Here is a 15,422-nt window from a genome sequence, read left to right as displayed (position 1 = left end):
ATATGATCATTCCACTTCAAATCGCTCCGTACGCATACTCCCAGATATTTTACAGAAGTAACTGCTACCAGTGTTTGTTCCGCTATCATATAATCATACAATAAAGGATCCTTCTTTCTATGTATTCGCAATACATTACATTTGTCTATGTTAAGGGTCAGTTGCCACTCCCTGCACCAAGTGCCTATCCGCTGCAGATCTTCCTGTATTTCGCTACAATTTTCTAATGCAGCAACTTCTCTGTATACTACAGCATCATCCGCGAAAAGCCGCATGGAACTTCCGACACTATCTACTAAGTCATTTATATATATTGTGAAAAGCAATGGTCCCATAACACTCCCCTGTGGCACGCCAGAGGTTACTTTAACGTCTGTAGACGTCTCTCCATTGATAACAACATGCTGTGTTCTGTTTGCCAAAAACTCCTCAATCCAGCCACACAGCTGGTCTGATATTCCGTAGGCTCTTACTTTGCTTATCAGGCGACAGTGCGGAACTGTATCGAACGCCTTCCGGAAGTCAAGAAAAATAGCATCTACCTGGGAGCCTGTATCTAATATTTTCTGGGTCTCATGAACAAATAAGGCGAGTTGGGTCTCACACGATCGCTGTTTCCGGAATCCATGTTGATTCCTACATAGTAGATTCTGGGTTTCCAGAAATGACATGATACGCGTGCAAAAAACATGTTCTAAAATTCTACAAGAGATCGACGTAAGAGATATAGGTCTATAGTTTTGCGCATCTGCTCGACGACCCTTCTTGAAGACTGGGACTATCTGTGCTCTTTTCCAATCATTTGGAACCTTCCGTTCCTCTAGAGACTTGCGGTACACGGCTGTTAGAAGGGGGGCAAGTTCTTTCGCGTACTCTGTGTAGAATCGAATTGGTATCCCGTCAGGTCCAGTGGACTTTCCTCTATTGAGTGATTCCAGTTGCTTTTCTATTCCTTGGACACTTATTTCGATGTCAGCCATTTTTTCGTTTGTGCGAGGATTTAGAGAAGGAACTGCAGTGCGGTCTTCCTCTGTGAAACAGCTTTGGAAAAAGGTGTTTAGTATTTCAGCTTTACGCGTGTCATCCTCTGTTTCAATGCCATCATCATCCCGGAGTGTCTGGATATGCTGTTTCGAGCCATTTACTGATTTAACGTAAGACCAGAACTTCCTAGGATTTTCTGTCAAGTCGGTACATAGAAGTTTACTTTCGAATTCACTAAACGCTTCACGCATAGCCCTCCTTACGCTAACTTTGACATCGCTTAGCTTCTGTTTGTCTGAGAGGTTTTGGCTGCGTTTAAACTTGGAGTGGAGCTCTCTTTGCTTTCGCAGTAGTTTCCTAACTTTGTTGTTGTACCACGGTGGGTTTTTCCCGTCCCTCACAGTTTTACTCGGCACGTACCTGTCTAAAACGCATGTTACGATGGCCTTGAACTTTTTCCATAAACACTCAACATTGTCAGTGTCGGAACAGAAATTTTCGTTTTGATCTGTTAGGTAGTCTGAAATCTGCCTTCTATTACTCTTGCTAAACAGATAAACCTTCCTCCCTTTTTTTATATTCCTATTAACTTCCATATTCAGGGATGCTGCAACGGCCTTATGATCACTGATTCCCTGTTCTGTACATACAGATTCGAAAAGTTCGGGTCTGTTTGTTATCAGTAGGTCCAATATGTTATCTCCACGAGTCGGTTCTCTGTTTAATTGCTCGAGGTAATTTTCGGATAGTGCACTCAGTATAATGTCACTCGATGCTCTGTCCCTACCACCCGTCCTAAACATCTGAGTGTCCCAGTCTATATCTGGTAAATTGAAATCTCCACCTAAGACTATAACATGCTGAGAAAATTTATGTGAAATGTATTCCAAATTTTCTCTCAGTTGTTCTGCCACTAATGCGGCTAAGTCGGGAGGTCGGTAAAAGGAGCCAATTATTAACCTAGTTCGGTTGTTTAGTGTAACCTCCACCCATAATAATTCACACGAACTATCCACTTCTACTTCACTACAGGATAAACTACTACTAACAGCGATGAACACTCCACCACCGGTTGCATGCAATCTATCCTTTCTAAACACCGTCTGTACCTTTGTAAAAATTTCGGCAGAATTTATCTCTGGCTTAAGCCAGCTTTCTGTACCTATAACGATTTCAGCTTCGGTGCTTTCTATCAGCGCTTGAAGTTCCGGTACTTTACCAACGCAGCTTCGACAGTTGACAATTACAATACCGATTGCTGCTTGGTCCCCGCATGTCCTGACTTTGCCCCGCACCCGTTGAGGCTGTTGCCCTTTCTGTACTTGCCCAAGGCCATCTAACCTAAAAAACCGCCCAGCCCACGCCACACAACCCCTGCTACCCGTGTAGCCGCTTGTTGCTACCAGGAATGGCCTTAAGTGGAATGACTACATAAAACAAAACGTAGGAAAAGTGAAGGACAGAGATTCGTAAGAAGTAGCTTAATGAAATGTAACTCATCCACGAAGAAAATGGACTACAAGGCGCTTGTTCGATCGATTCTTGAGTATTTTTCATCAATCTGGGATCCTTAAGAGGTAGGACTAATAGAAGAGACAGAGAAGATCCAACGAAGGTAGGCGCGTTTCGTCACGGGATATTTTAGTCGGCACGAAAATGTTACCGAGATGCTCAACAAACGCCAATGGCAGACGCCACAACAGAGATATTGTGCATCACGGAAAGGTTTACTATTGAAATTTCTAGACAGAATTTTGCGAGAAGAGTCAGAAAATATTTTACTTCTTCCCACATATATCTCGCGAAATGACCAAGATGAGAAAATTCGATAAATTAGAGGCATTACAGAGGCTTTGTATTGTATTGTGTTGTATGGAACTGGGGAACTAGGAACTATGGAGAGGCTTCGTCCCCGCCGTGGCCCGCAGTGGTACACAACCCCACAACAGGCTACAGCAGTCCACTCACCCCACCACCGACACACGCCGAACGCAGGGTTAATATTGCGTTTCGGCCCCAAGTGGACCCCCCCCCCCCCCCCCCCCAGGAACGTCCCACACCAGACGGATGTAATCCCAATGTGTGGGTGGTAGAGTAATTATGGTGTACACGTACGTGGAGAAAGTGTTTGCGCAGCAATCACCGACGTAGTGTAACTGAGACGGAATAATGGTAACCACCCCGCATGCGCCGAGGCAGATGGAAAACCGCCTTAAATACCATCCACAGACTGGCTAGCATACCGTACGGGGACCGGCACGCCTTCCCACCCGGAAAGCAGTGCCTTAGTCCGCACGGCTAACCGGGCGGGCTTTATAGAGGCTTACAAAAATTTTTCCCAATCGCCATTTGTCAATGGAACAGGGCAAGGGGGATCAGCTAGCGGTAACATAAGTACCCTCTGACACACACCGTTAGGTGGCTTGCGTAGTATGATGTAGATGTAGATGTACTCCTGTTGAACAGCAGTAGCTATTTGAACAGGGTCGCATTGTGGAGCTGCAGTAAGCTCGATGGCTCCACGTGTTGGACACCCTGCATTGGTGGTGTGTCACTGATTTCAGCAGTGCTCTGTGGAACATTCACTCGCCTGTAGACCAGGATCTGGACGTCCGCATAGTACAGACGCATGTCAAGATATGTGCATTGTGCGAGCAGTGGTGGACGACCGAACGTCATCCAAGGGAGACATCTGGGCATATGTTGCACCTGCTGTGTTATCGTGGACCATTGTGATGCGTCTGCCTGCAGCAGGATTAGGATCACACATACCCCTGGCCAGGCTACCACTACCATCTGGACACCGCCAAGATTGGCTACTCTGTTGTAGTGAAAGAGTTGACTGGAGAGTGGAATGGCGCTCTGTTGTCTTCGGTGATTTGAGTAGATTCTGACTCTATCTGAGTGCCGGTCGTACACGTGTATGGCGTGGACATGATGAGCTGCATATTCCAGACTGTATTCGCCTTGGACACAGAGGTCCCATCCCAGGATCCATAATGTGGGAGGTAATCGGTTACAACTCGCTGTAAAATTTGGTGTTTCTACTGGGTAAAGTAATCAGTGCATACTACATTGCACAGGCTGTTGTTCTAGTGGTACCCCCATTCTTCGACGGGAAGTTGACGTGCTTTTTCAGCAGGCCATTACACGTCCATATACGGCTGTTGCGACACATTGTGCTCTTCGCAATGTACAAATGCCGTGGCCAGCAAGATGACCAGCCATCTCATCAATTGAACATGTATGTGGCGTGATGACGTGGTACTTACTCGTTCTCCAGAGCCTGCAACAACCATTGTCGAATTGCAACAAAAGGCGCAGGATGCTTGGTATAATGTATCGCAGAATGCCATTCTGATCCTTTTCTGATCGTATGCATGCGAGAATACACGCCTGCGTTGCCGCCACAGGGGGATACAGACTGTATCGATTCGATTGTTTGGGCACCCTATACTGTGACATGTGTGTTTCACTCGGTCTGAATTTGTTATCATATACTCCTAGTATTATGAACTACTTATCACTTCACTTGGCAATAAAATGCCGTTGTCCCTGAAGGTGTCTCATTTTTTACCGGCAATGTATTTATGTTCAGCAAGCAGTAGAGGTAAACAACATAGCGTAGTTTCACCTACTTTTGAAACGGCATCGCTATGGAACTCCCAGTCTTCATATTTAGAACTACAACCATCCATTTTTGTGAGATTATTCACAGCCAGTCGTAAGAAGTCTCATATCACCTTACTTCTGTTTTCACGGGGCCCAGTTGCAATCAGTACATTTATAATAGGTAAAATATATTTACTTCAGTATATTGGTAGACAGAACAGTTAAAAAGCATTACCCGCGTTGCACACCATCAATTTCTGAAATCCTCTTCAACTACTGTGAAAATGCACTGCTGACCATAAAACTGCAATACCATGAAGGCGGTAAGCTACAAACATCAATAAAATCTTCAGGGGTTCTTTGCCGCACAAGATCCCAATTTGAAAGCTCACAATGCCATCTCACGCGGCGAGAAACCAGTGACGATTTTACTGCACTGACACGCCTCGAAAATCTTTAGAACAAACATAAAATTGGCATTAAGTGTGCTACAATTTTGGATACGCAAATGATTATCATTTCAGCACAACCATACACAGTAGTTCGGAGTTACTTTATCTACATTCTGGGAGTAAGGAAAGATTACACAGGGGGTTTCTCAGTGACACGTTGCACTTCAATGTTGTTTGTTTGTTACAAGAACGTTTATGTCTCATTGAATAAGGAGAAACGTCTACCACCAAGAGTCGGAATTCGACAGCAGCAGACTCGTGGATTATTGAGACTGCCGTTTATCGTTCCACAATACTGCTGCTGGCGTTGATCGGGATCCCACAACTGTCAAGCGAATATGAAATCGATGGTTTCAGAAGGGCCATACCCTATGCCGCTCAGGATCTCAACGATCCCACGCAACTGGCGGGAAGAACTGATGTATTATTCACTCGGCCGTGCAGAATCTTACAGCCACCTCACATTCCTTGCGTCAGGAAACTGACTTGCTTGTAGCAAGACAAATATGCACACGGGTATTGCGGCGACGTTTGGAGCACCACGGACTGTCAGCAGAGCGGCCATTGTTGTGGCTTCCCTTCACACGGTAGTAGAGAGACGCTCTCCTACAGTAGTGCTCTAACGACAACACGACACAGGAATGTTAACACACTGTCATTCCAGGTGTGCCCACTTCCGCGTACAGGATCCTATTGGACGATTACGTGTGACGATGTTCCGAGGAGAACTAACGTTGCCGGGTAACACTCATCGTCGTCATACGGGCCCAGCTCTTGGTGTGGTATTGGCTTTATAACTCTAGCTTGCATAGTCGGTAATTTGGACAACAGGCTTCACATTTCTGACATAGTATGGCCTGTGAATGCGTCTTATCTTGAGACCTCCGTGACGTCATCTTTCAACAATTTATTACAAGGCTGCATGTTGGTTGTGTTACGCTGACTTAGTTCGAGAGCGTCAGTGTTTGACTGTTTCTTTGGTCAACACGTTCTCCTTACCTTTCACGCGTTGCAAATCTCTCACCATGGGTTGCAGGACACTAGAACGTCACTACTTGGCATCCACTGCTATTGATGTATTCTATCACGCAGCTGAAGTGGCATGCATTAATTGTAGTCCAAACTCAATTCAGCTTGATGTCCAACCGGATAAGAGACATTGTTGCTGTGAGATGTGACAGCTCTGTCTACTAAACTGTGCAGCCTGAATACCCGCAAACCACCGACTTAACTAATCATGTACTCTTTCTATTGTGCTCTAACGCACAATATTTCAAATTTCCTTATTTGTTAGTTTTTCTGCAATTTCAATTTATTTCAGATTAGCAGCTCAGTCAACTCAAAATTCCCGTGCGGAACGAAATGGATTATGGGGAGTAAATACTTCTAGTGAGTTTTCAACTAACTTTGGAATAAGTTAGAAATTTTGCATTATTTCACAAGTGATAAAGAACTTTTGCCACTGCATGGTTATTTTCTTTTACTTCCAATGTCAACCATAAACAAAATTAATTGAAGGCAGTTTTGTGCCTAGTGTCGTAATTATTTGTTACTAGCGAACTCGGCAATGGTTCAAATGGCTCTGAGTACTATGGGACTTAACATATGAGGTCATCAGTCCCCTTGACTTAGAACTATTTAAACCTAACTTACCTAAGGCCATCAGACACATCCATGCCCGAGGCAGGATTCGAACCTGCGAGCGTAGCAGCCGCGTGGTTACGGACTGAAGCGCCTAGAACTGAAACCCGGCGATGTCTCGCAATTACTAAATATGTATGGGAATTGGATGTACATCCTAATCACCTTCTCCCCCTCTCTCCGTCCATTAAGTCCTACCCCTCACTCTGTCGGTCTCCTCCTCCTCCTCCATAACTCTGTCCGTCTCCTTCTTCCTCCTGTCTATGTTCACTTCCTCCCAACCCTTCTCTTTGTGCACCTCTTCTGCCCCCTTCTCTCCGACCTAGAGCCTTGCTTATTGTGTTATCATTTATGACAGTATTCTGCATAGTTTTAATCTGCGACTGGGGAACATTACAAAGTTTCGAACGTAAGTATAACTTTTCTGTTTTCTGTTAAAACCGACTGGGAGGAAGAATCCAGAACAGCACATTCTTGTGTATGAATTTTTGTCTAAAGTTATGTAGAAGGAGAAAGAATACTTATGGGAGAAACAATGTGTCTAATGGTTTAAATGTCATGATATTGTAGTTACAACTGACATCAAGAAAAAAAACGCAACCGCATATTTTCACAGCACATAATTTTTTCTCACATTCGGTTTTAACAAAAAACCTGTACATTCTTGTTTAAAAATTTGTATAATCTATGTCCGTCTGAAACTGCGAGTAGGCCTACATTAGAGTAATGTGTAAAAATTTCAAGTAAATCGTCAAGAACAAATTAATGACACCTATAAGGTGCTTCCGTCCTAATCAATATCTAATTACAATTAAAAACTCTTAAGATGGTATCTTACTCCTTAACTCCTAAAAATTAAGCATATTTATGAAAACTACTGTACCCAAGTGATGATGAGACGTAAATAAATTGATTTTCCTCGAAATTAGGAAGATCCCATTTGCAGACAACAGACTATACATTCTGGATGAAAATCATATTGCCGTCTGTCGTCATAGTCTATGCGCCATGCTCAACGAATCAGAAAGGATTACATGGAAGCAACTAATATTATCCACTTACTCCAAATCGATATCACTGTCCCATGGGAGTTCAAAAGTCTCCATATGAGTCTTGCTGCTTGGCTGGGATGTAGAATCAGGGGAGTTGACGAACTTGTTGGAGAACATATTGAGTAATCGAGAATTGTGCACACAAGCATTACCCTGCATGAACAGCACTTTCCATGACATCGCAGGAAGAGACACAGAATGGACTGGATAATGCTCAGGATGTATCCTGTGTTGTTTGGTGTCCCTTCAACGAGCGAAAGAGTCATATGGTCATGAACTCCCATAGTTGTCGCTGATTGGCACTGTACTTCCAAACGACAACGTCTCATATCACGGCAGAATCTACTTTTTTAACTAAATACAATTTAGTGTCATTCATCTCTATAGTTGCAATCGTTGCTTCTCCAATGGAGGCCAGTTGCATAGTGTTGAAGGGTATAAGCCTGGCGAGCGGCAGATTTCTTCGTACTGCCATCTACTACTTATGGTCCTGTTAGAAACTCGAGGAGTAGCATTGGTCCTAATTTGGACTGTGGTGGCCAGTAGATTAGAAACGACTACTCGTATGTTTCGGCGATTCAGAAATGAATCCATATACCTCTGGCGCCTGTAACCAGGATGAGAAGCCTGTGTATTTCCACTAGAATCTGTGTAGTAAAATTTGTACACTGCCAACGTATTGGGAAATTCTTCATAAGCGCCATTCAGCCGCTCTCAGGCTCATAATACGACGTCACTGAAATTCACTTACTTGGATAAATTGTTCTCGTCGACGCCGTCTTGGAATATCTGCAATCTTTACTAATCCAACTTGATGTTCAGAACATAATTGTCTCTGAGCAGCCACAATACAGTAGCTAAGGGTCGTCGTTTCTTATACCATCTACAGAATAGTCATTTTAATAATAATATTTAATACCATCTGCCAGCATTCTTTGGAAAAACGGTGTTTCTCCATCCCGTCTTTAGAAGTTTCAGTACACATTTTTGAATAACACTAGAATGTATTAGCAATCCTTCAAACTCTTACAGATACAGTATGAACAGGCGCTCTTGTTAATATTTGCATTCCATAGATGATGTTAAATATTAGAACATCGAAGTACGAACGTCATTATAAACATCGAGTTTGTCACAATTTCATTACGGCTGATAGTACGTTTACGGAGTTTCTAATAAAGCATGCCCATCACAAAACAGGTAGAATTTTTATGTAACGTGGAAGTAATAATAAGTCTAAGACGCAGTTAAGGTTTCACACTAATTGTATCTTTATTCCATGACATTTATGTACGTACTGAAACTTTATTAAAAACATTTACAATTCGCAGTATCGATAAAAAGAAGATCAGAGCAGTATTGATTCAAGACTACTCTTATGTCGTATTCAGGCTATATTAATCTGTGTACCCACCTGTCTGAGTCTAGAGTTAATCTATGTCCAAGTGTGACGACGGTTCTCTAAATGTTTGCGTAGCGTGTTTCTGAGGCCAGACGTGGGTACCGGCCTGGTATTTACCTAGCTGGATGTGAGAAACCACCTAAAAACCACGTCCAGGCAGCCAACGTTGTTAACCTGAGAGGCGGATTGGATTAGGGGCAGGTTCACCTCCTCGTATCCCGCAAGCGGCGCTTTAACACGATAGACAAAAGGGTGGTTACTTGTCTTGTACTGACTTCTTGATAATATTGATGGCTCAATTATTTTAAGTTTATTACACGTCTACGGAGCAGACATCATTTTGATAGTAATCGTATTGCCTGTAGAATGGTGAATAATTGGCTATTTATGCCAATACTCGAGTTGGGCGCCGGATGAAAATCATATTGCCGTCTGTCGTCATAGTCTATGCGCCATGCTCAACGAATCAGAAAGGATTACATGGAAGCAACTAATATTATCCACTTACTCCACATTGATACCACTGTCCCATGGGAGTTCAAAAGTCTCCATATGAGTCTTGCTGCTTGGCTGGGATGTAGAATCAGGGGAATTGACGTCGTGCTTAAAGACGTACGAGTCTTTGACTTAACAGCCCATTGGCACAATGGACGCTGAGCCACATTTTACTCAGAATCTCCTTGAATGTGAGTGTCTCATTTGATCGCAGCGTCAACTGATTTGCTTGTGGATGGTGGCAAGGACCACTACACTGGATGACAGAGTGGACACTTACTCACCAGTCAAGTTTCCTTAATTTTTTTAATTTTCATTTGCCGCTCAACTAGAGGAGTTTAATTCTCAGTGACGGATTACTTAGCGCGCAACCTGTGGACTGGATTAAGGTTCCGTTGCTTTAGTTGGCAATGCTGCAATCTTCAAGCTATGCATGTTCAATGCACAACTCCTGCCTCCCACGCCAATGTTCCCGTCGATACCAATCTTTGCTGTCACTCCGCTTTAAGCTCAACGAAGCGTAGCATATGGAACTTGCTGTCCAGTTCCAGGTACACACTCAGATTCTTCACCTTTCAGAATAACGACACATGTAGTCCATTTCTTTTCAGCACACACGTTAGTTTAAATCTGAAAATTTATCTGAAATATGTTCAACTGTGACTGCATTTCTATGCTGTAAGGATATAAAATATGCAATGGACTAACACTGAATGATGCGCGGTTCTAATAATGTGCAAAACAAACAAACAAAAAGCGAAGAGAAGTCGTAGTTTCCCAGTTTCCCTCTTACACATTCATTTGCGCTTCTTTCCATACCAGTGCTACCAATACTAATGACCATCCTACCATTATCTACGTGATTTATCAAGTGCATAAGAACTACCGAGCTGTAGTTTTGGTACATCGCAGCTCTTGTCAAGAGGAAGAGATTAATGCTTATTTTCCGTTAGGCAGCAGGTCGGATGCTTAATTGTGGACGCAAAGTGGTTGATGTATACGGCCAGACGTCGTTGACTTCGCCGCCCAGGTACTGCCATGCAGATAACATCAGGACGCAAAGTTTGTGACGTGTTTGTGGGAAGACTGTTAGACACAGAGAAAAAACAACCTAAACACTGATGTGTGTACAATTAAGGTATTGTACTGTATGGAACTGGGGACCTAGAGACGTCGGAGAGGCTTCGTCCCCGCCGTAGCCCTCAGTGGATCACAGCCCCATAACAGGCTACAGCAGTCCACTCACCCCACCGCCGCCCCACACCGAACGCAGGGTTATTGTGCGGTTCGGCCCCCAGTGCCCCCCCCCCCCCTTCCTGCCGCAAGCGTTGGTGCAGAAATCGCCGACCTACTGTAACTGAGGCAGAATAAGGGGAACCAGCTCGCATTCGCAAAGGCAGCTGGAGAACCGCCTTAAAAACCATCCACAGATTGACCGGCACACCTGACCTCGGCACGCCTTCCCACCCGGAAAGCAGTGCGTTAGACCGCACGGCTAACCGGGCAGGCACATATTAAGGTACCACATATAAAAATATCTCCACTCAAAGCCGTTACACCCTGTATATGTAGGTGATTTGGGTGTGTACAGCGCGCGTGATTTAGTTCTAACTTGGCTGGGAGTCGAGTCGAACTTATCTTGGATGACAGATATGTGTACGTCATTCTTTGCTGATTTAGCTGCATGCCAGAATTCATCAATAGTAGTGGTTGACAAGCAGTGACTTTCTAGTGTCCCAGCAACCCATGACCAGATAGTTGCAGTGCGTGTGACATTTGGAGAATATGCCGGCCAGGGCAACAGTCGAACATCCACAGTCTCGAGTTAGATCAGGATAGCACGGCGATCTTGCGTTAAATTGTTGAATGATAACGACACGGAGACGTCGAAGACAAGACACAACCACAGTTCATGCTTTGTGACAAATGTAACGCCTGGTGTCCAAATTACCTTCTATATGAACCAGAGGTGATCGTTTTGTGTACCCAGTACCACACCAGGTGCTAAGCCCCTATCAGACGAGGAATGCAATCTGGCAACGTTGGTTCTCCTCAGAGCACCTTCACACGTAATCGTCAATCACGATGCTGTATGCAGAAGTGGGACACACCTGGAATGACGACGTATTGCCAATCCTGTGTCAAGTGCTCTCATTGGGGGCATCACTGTAGGCGCATCTCCCTCTGCTGCCGCGTCAACGGAAGCCACAACAATGGCCGCCGTGCTGACAGCCTGTGGTGCCCCAGACGTTGTTGCACTGTCGTTGTTGATAGTACTTGAGCGTGATGAAAAGTAATGCCTCCAGATATTTTATGTGACAACCCTTGAAGTTTTCTTAAATAAAACAAACATCATTAGCATTCTACATCTTTATTCTTCATATCTACGTATTTGCAGCCCTCTGCTGCTAGAGGGCCGCGAATTGTAGCGTATAACATGGAGGTACGTAACGTAACTATGTCCGCGCGTGAGTTTCGAATTCGACGAGTTCGTCCACACATGGAGCACCCTCTCCTTCGGCGTGGCAATGCCAGAACACACACGAGCGCTGCGACGTCTGCAACAGTTCGACGTCTCGGGTTCACCGTCTTTGGTCACCCTCCATTGAGTCCCACTTGGTCCCATCCGATTTTCATCTGTTTCCAAAACTTTAAGAACATTCTCGAGGAATTCACTTTGACAGTGATGAAGCGGTACAAGCAGAGGTGAGGTTGTGGCTCTGCCAACAAAGTGAAACAATCTACAGTGACTGTATCGACAAACTGGTCTCTCGTTGGGAGAAATTTGTTCGTCGCCAGGGTGACTACGCTGATAAATGAATATTTAGACATAGGGGAATAAAGACGCTTATTCAAAAAGCTTTATGGGCTTTCACATGGAAAACTGATAGGCATTACCTTTCAGCGCGCCCTCTTAGTATTGCTACAAAAAAGCCCATTTCTCGTCTCAAGTTACGTGACGTGGCTGCATCATCCTGCACGGCAGAGCGAGCAGTGTCTGTCATTTCGGTCGATAATCGTGTGGGACAGCTGAGATAGTATGTGGCGTTCGTATGCCATTTCAGAACCCGTCGATTCCATATCGGTATGATAAGTAGTACATTTAATGCCTTCCTTTACTTCTCCCTTCAGGAAACCAAGCATAGTCTTTCAGCCCACTATTGGAATACGTCCATGGCTTCTTTCTTTTTCAGCCAAAAATCGTCGAGGTTGCTCTGTAAGGGCAGTTTGGACTGCCTAGGAGGTGTTTCATGTCTTGCTTAGTATCACAGTCGCATTTGTCGCCCTCCACGTTACAGTGAACTCATCTGATCGTGTTTGTTTCCACCAGGGACACCCACTGTTCATATTCGGTTCAAGGTCCTTCATGTTTTCCAGGTTGTTGTGGAGCCAGGCTCGCACTCAGCGCCAAAGAGGGGATGTCGATCATCGATGTTTTGTCTCAGCCTCTCCGCGAATTAGTGAGATGCTCTTTAGGAGCTGGGACTCGCAAGACCAGCAGTTCATACATCCTGTTGCTATTGGACATGTTTCATTAAAACTGCGTACCGGTCAGGCGTATTCAGCTGTAGAGAAGCACAGTGCATGTTCGGTGGTTCTCAGGATAGTACGTTTTGCTCCGCATTTACTGTTTACGACTTTGCGTAAAATATTATTTCTGGATGCCATATATGACGGATCTTTTCACAGTCGTGTCTATATTTCAGAGTTCTATCGAATGTCACATTCAAATGTATTGGTTTATCCGTGTGTTCCAATGTGGACTTGAGTCTTCGAAGGATTTGGCTTAAGGTAGTTATTTTGATAATATCCTGACAAGACTGAGTGCTTTCTCCAGCCTTTGCTCTACATCTTCGAAAGGTCGGCACTGTGCTGTGATTGCGAGGGCATCTGCATATAGGATAGTATTATTTGGTACTGTCTGGCCTTTAGTCTATAGGTTAAAAATGGAGGGGGCCAAAACGCTTACTGTATCGTATGCACAACTGAAGTCGACCACTGTTAGCCCTGTCATCTTTTTATTTTCGTTCTCATGTTCTATATGTTCTGCCAGGTACAGAATTTGGCTGGTGCATGATTTGCCAGGTCTACAACCAAGCTGTTGAAGAATAAGTTTCAGATCGATAGAGTCTGCCATGCGATTCAAAATGAGTCTCTTTTACAATTTGTATAGGTGAAAAAGAAGGGATACAGCTCGATAGTTCTTCGAAGAGTCTGGTTCCTTCCCAGGCTTCAGCAGCGCCACTAGCCGTGCCTTTCTTCAAATCTTGGGGCTTTATAAGTTTCGCGGCAATGGTTGAAGAGCTGTGGGATCCACGTTTTGGCGCCTGGGCCAAAATGTTTGATCTGCTCCATACACATACTATCCACTCCAGCCGCTTTACCGCTTTTCATAGTATTGAGGCCCTGTTTGAGTTCTTTCATTGTGCAAGGCATTGAGAACGTATGGGTTTTCGGTTGTAGGACCCTGCTGATTTTTACTTTTTGATGTTTTGCATTGGACTTTCCGTTCAAGAGGAATTGATCGACCACCGGGATGGGTGTTACTTCAACAGGTTCTCTGGTGCCTTTTGGATCACCGTTGAGCTTCCATGCTATTTTGCTGTTGTGTGTCATGTTCATCCTTTGTAAGGTCTTGATCCATCTATTGTGCCTCCCTTCACTTAGCATTTCCATTAGTGCTGTACTACATATTATGGTTTCTTAATTAAAAGGGTATTTCTGACAGTTTATCACATTTAGAGAGCAGTTTCTTAGATATATGTGAGAGGCGTGGGATGAATTACTGTCTGCATCCTCGTGGTATGTGTTGCCTCGAGATTATTTGTAGTATTTTTGCAAATACTTGGTAATTTTGGGATGTATGAGTGAGGTCCACACTTTACTTGTAAAGGAGCAGGGAAATTTCGGATCATGAAGGATAGAGAGAACACTTGTGTCTGTTTCGTTGTAGCCCCAGTTAATGCTGTGGCTATTGAACTATCTTCCTATGGATTTGGTACTCTCGTTGTTAAAATATTTTGGTGGTGAGAAAGTGAATTTTTCTCTTGCAGGTTTGTACAAGGATGCGACTGTGAAATCTCCACTTTCGATTGTTAGTATTTCGATACCAATTTGGAGGTTGTTTCATATCAGTTCCGTGGTTTTCAATTGTAATGGTCAGCAGTGTAGGTAACGATATTTCTGATGATACTAATAATGTGTAGTGGTGCAGATAGTACAATACAGTGAATGTAATTGAAGTAACACTGAAAATAGTACTTACACAAAATCTAATTTCTTCAGTAACGTGAACATCGTGGTGTCTATGTTCTCTATGTTGATGGCCCGAAGGTCTCTGAAACAAGGAGATTAATGAGAACACATTTTTATTTTTTTCAGGAAGCTAGTGGCAGATGACACATTGCTGGTACGAAAACAGTGTTGACGGCGTACAACCTGTTATGTGGATGGTTTGCTATGTGAATAAGCATCAGCAGTTACAAGCATTTTGAACATTGAAAAATTCCATTTTCCTCGAACACAATCCCTTGGATGCAGCTGATTTTTTATCTTCAGTGATAATTTAAGTATAGGCCTATGTATACCGAAAATATATTTAGAAACACCTGACAAAAGATAACGGCGGCCTGTCATTAGAGATGCCCGTTGTAAGTAACGGCTATCTGTCATGAGAGTTGTGAGACATCCAGTGCACAGTGTTTCTGAAGAAATTTCCAATTTCGCTTTTGTGATCCGTAGGTCGAGTTAACCTAAACCAAAACTGTTCATGAAGAGTTACAT

The 15,422-nt window shown here is 43.9% G+C and overlaps 1 protein-coding gene across 1 annotated transcript in view; it reads right to left on the bottom strand.

Moving 5' to 3' along the window:
• The window catches only part of LOC124556230 (relaxin receptor 1-like), a 370,951-nt gene that overhangs the window by 159,490 nt on the left and 196,039 nt on the right, over positions 1–15,422 (bottom strand). Inside the window, exon 5 of the mRNA XM_047130220.1 lies at positions 14,905–14,976. Within this exon, the coding sequence (XP_046986176.1) occupies positions 14,905–14,976 (72 nt within the window). The remainder of the gene's footprint in view (positions 1–14,904; positions 14,977–15,422) is intronic.

The sequence above is a fragment of the Schistocerca americana genome, chromosome X (genome assembly GCF_021461395.2).
Source record: "Schistocerca americana isolate TAMUIC-IGC-003095 chromosome X, iqSchAmer2.1, whole genome shotgun sequence".
Taxonomy (NCBI): domain Eukaryota; kingdom Metazoa; phylum Arthropoda; class Insecta; order Orthoptera; family Acrididae; genus Schistocerca; species Schistocerca americana.
Note: the sequence above shows the minus strand (reverse complement) of the source record. Positions and strands in the feature narration are given on the sequence as shown.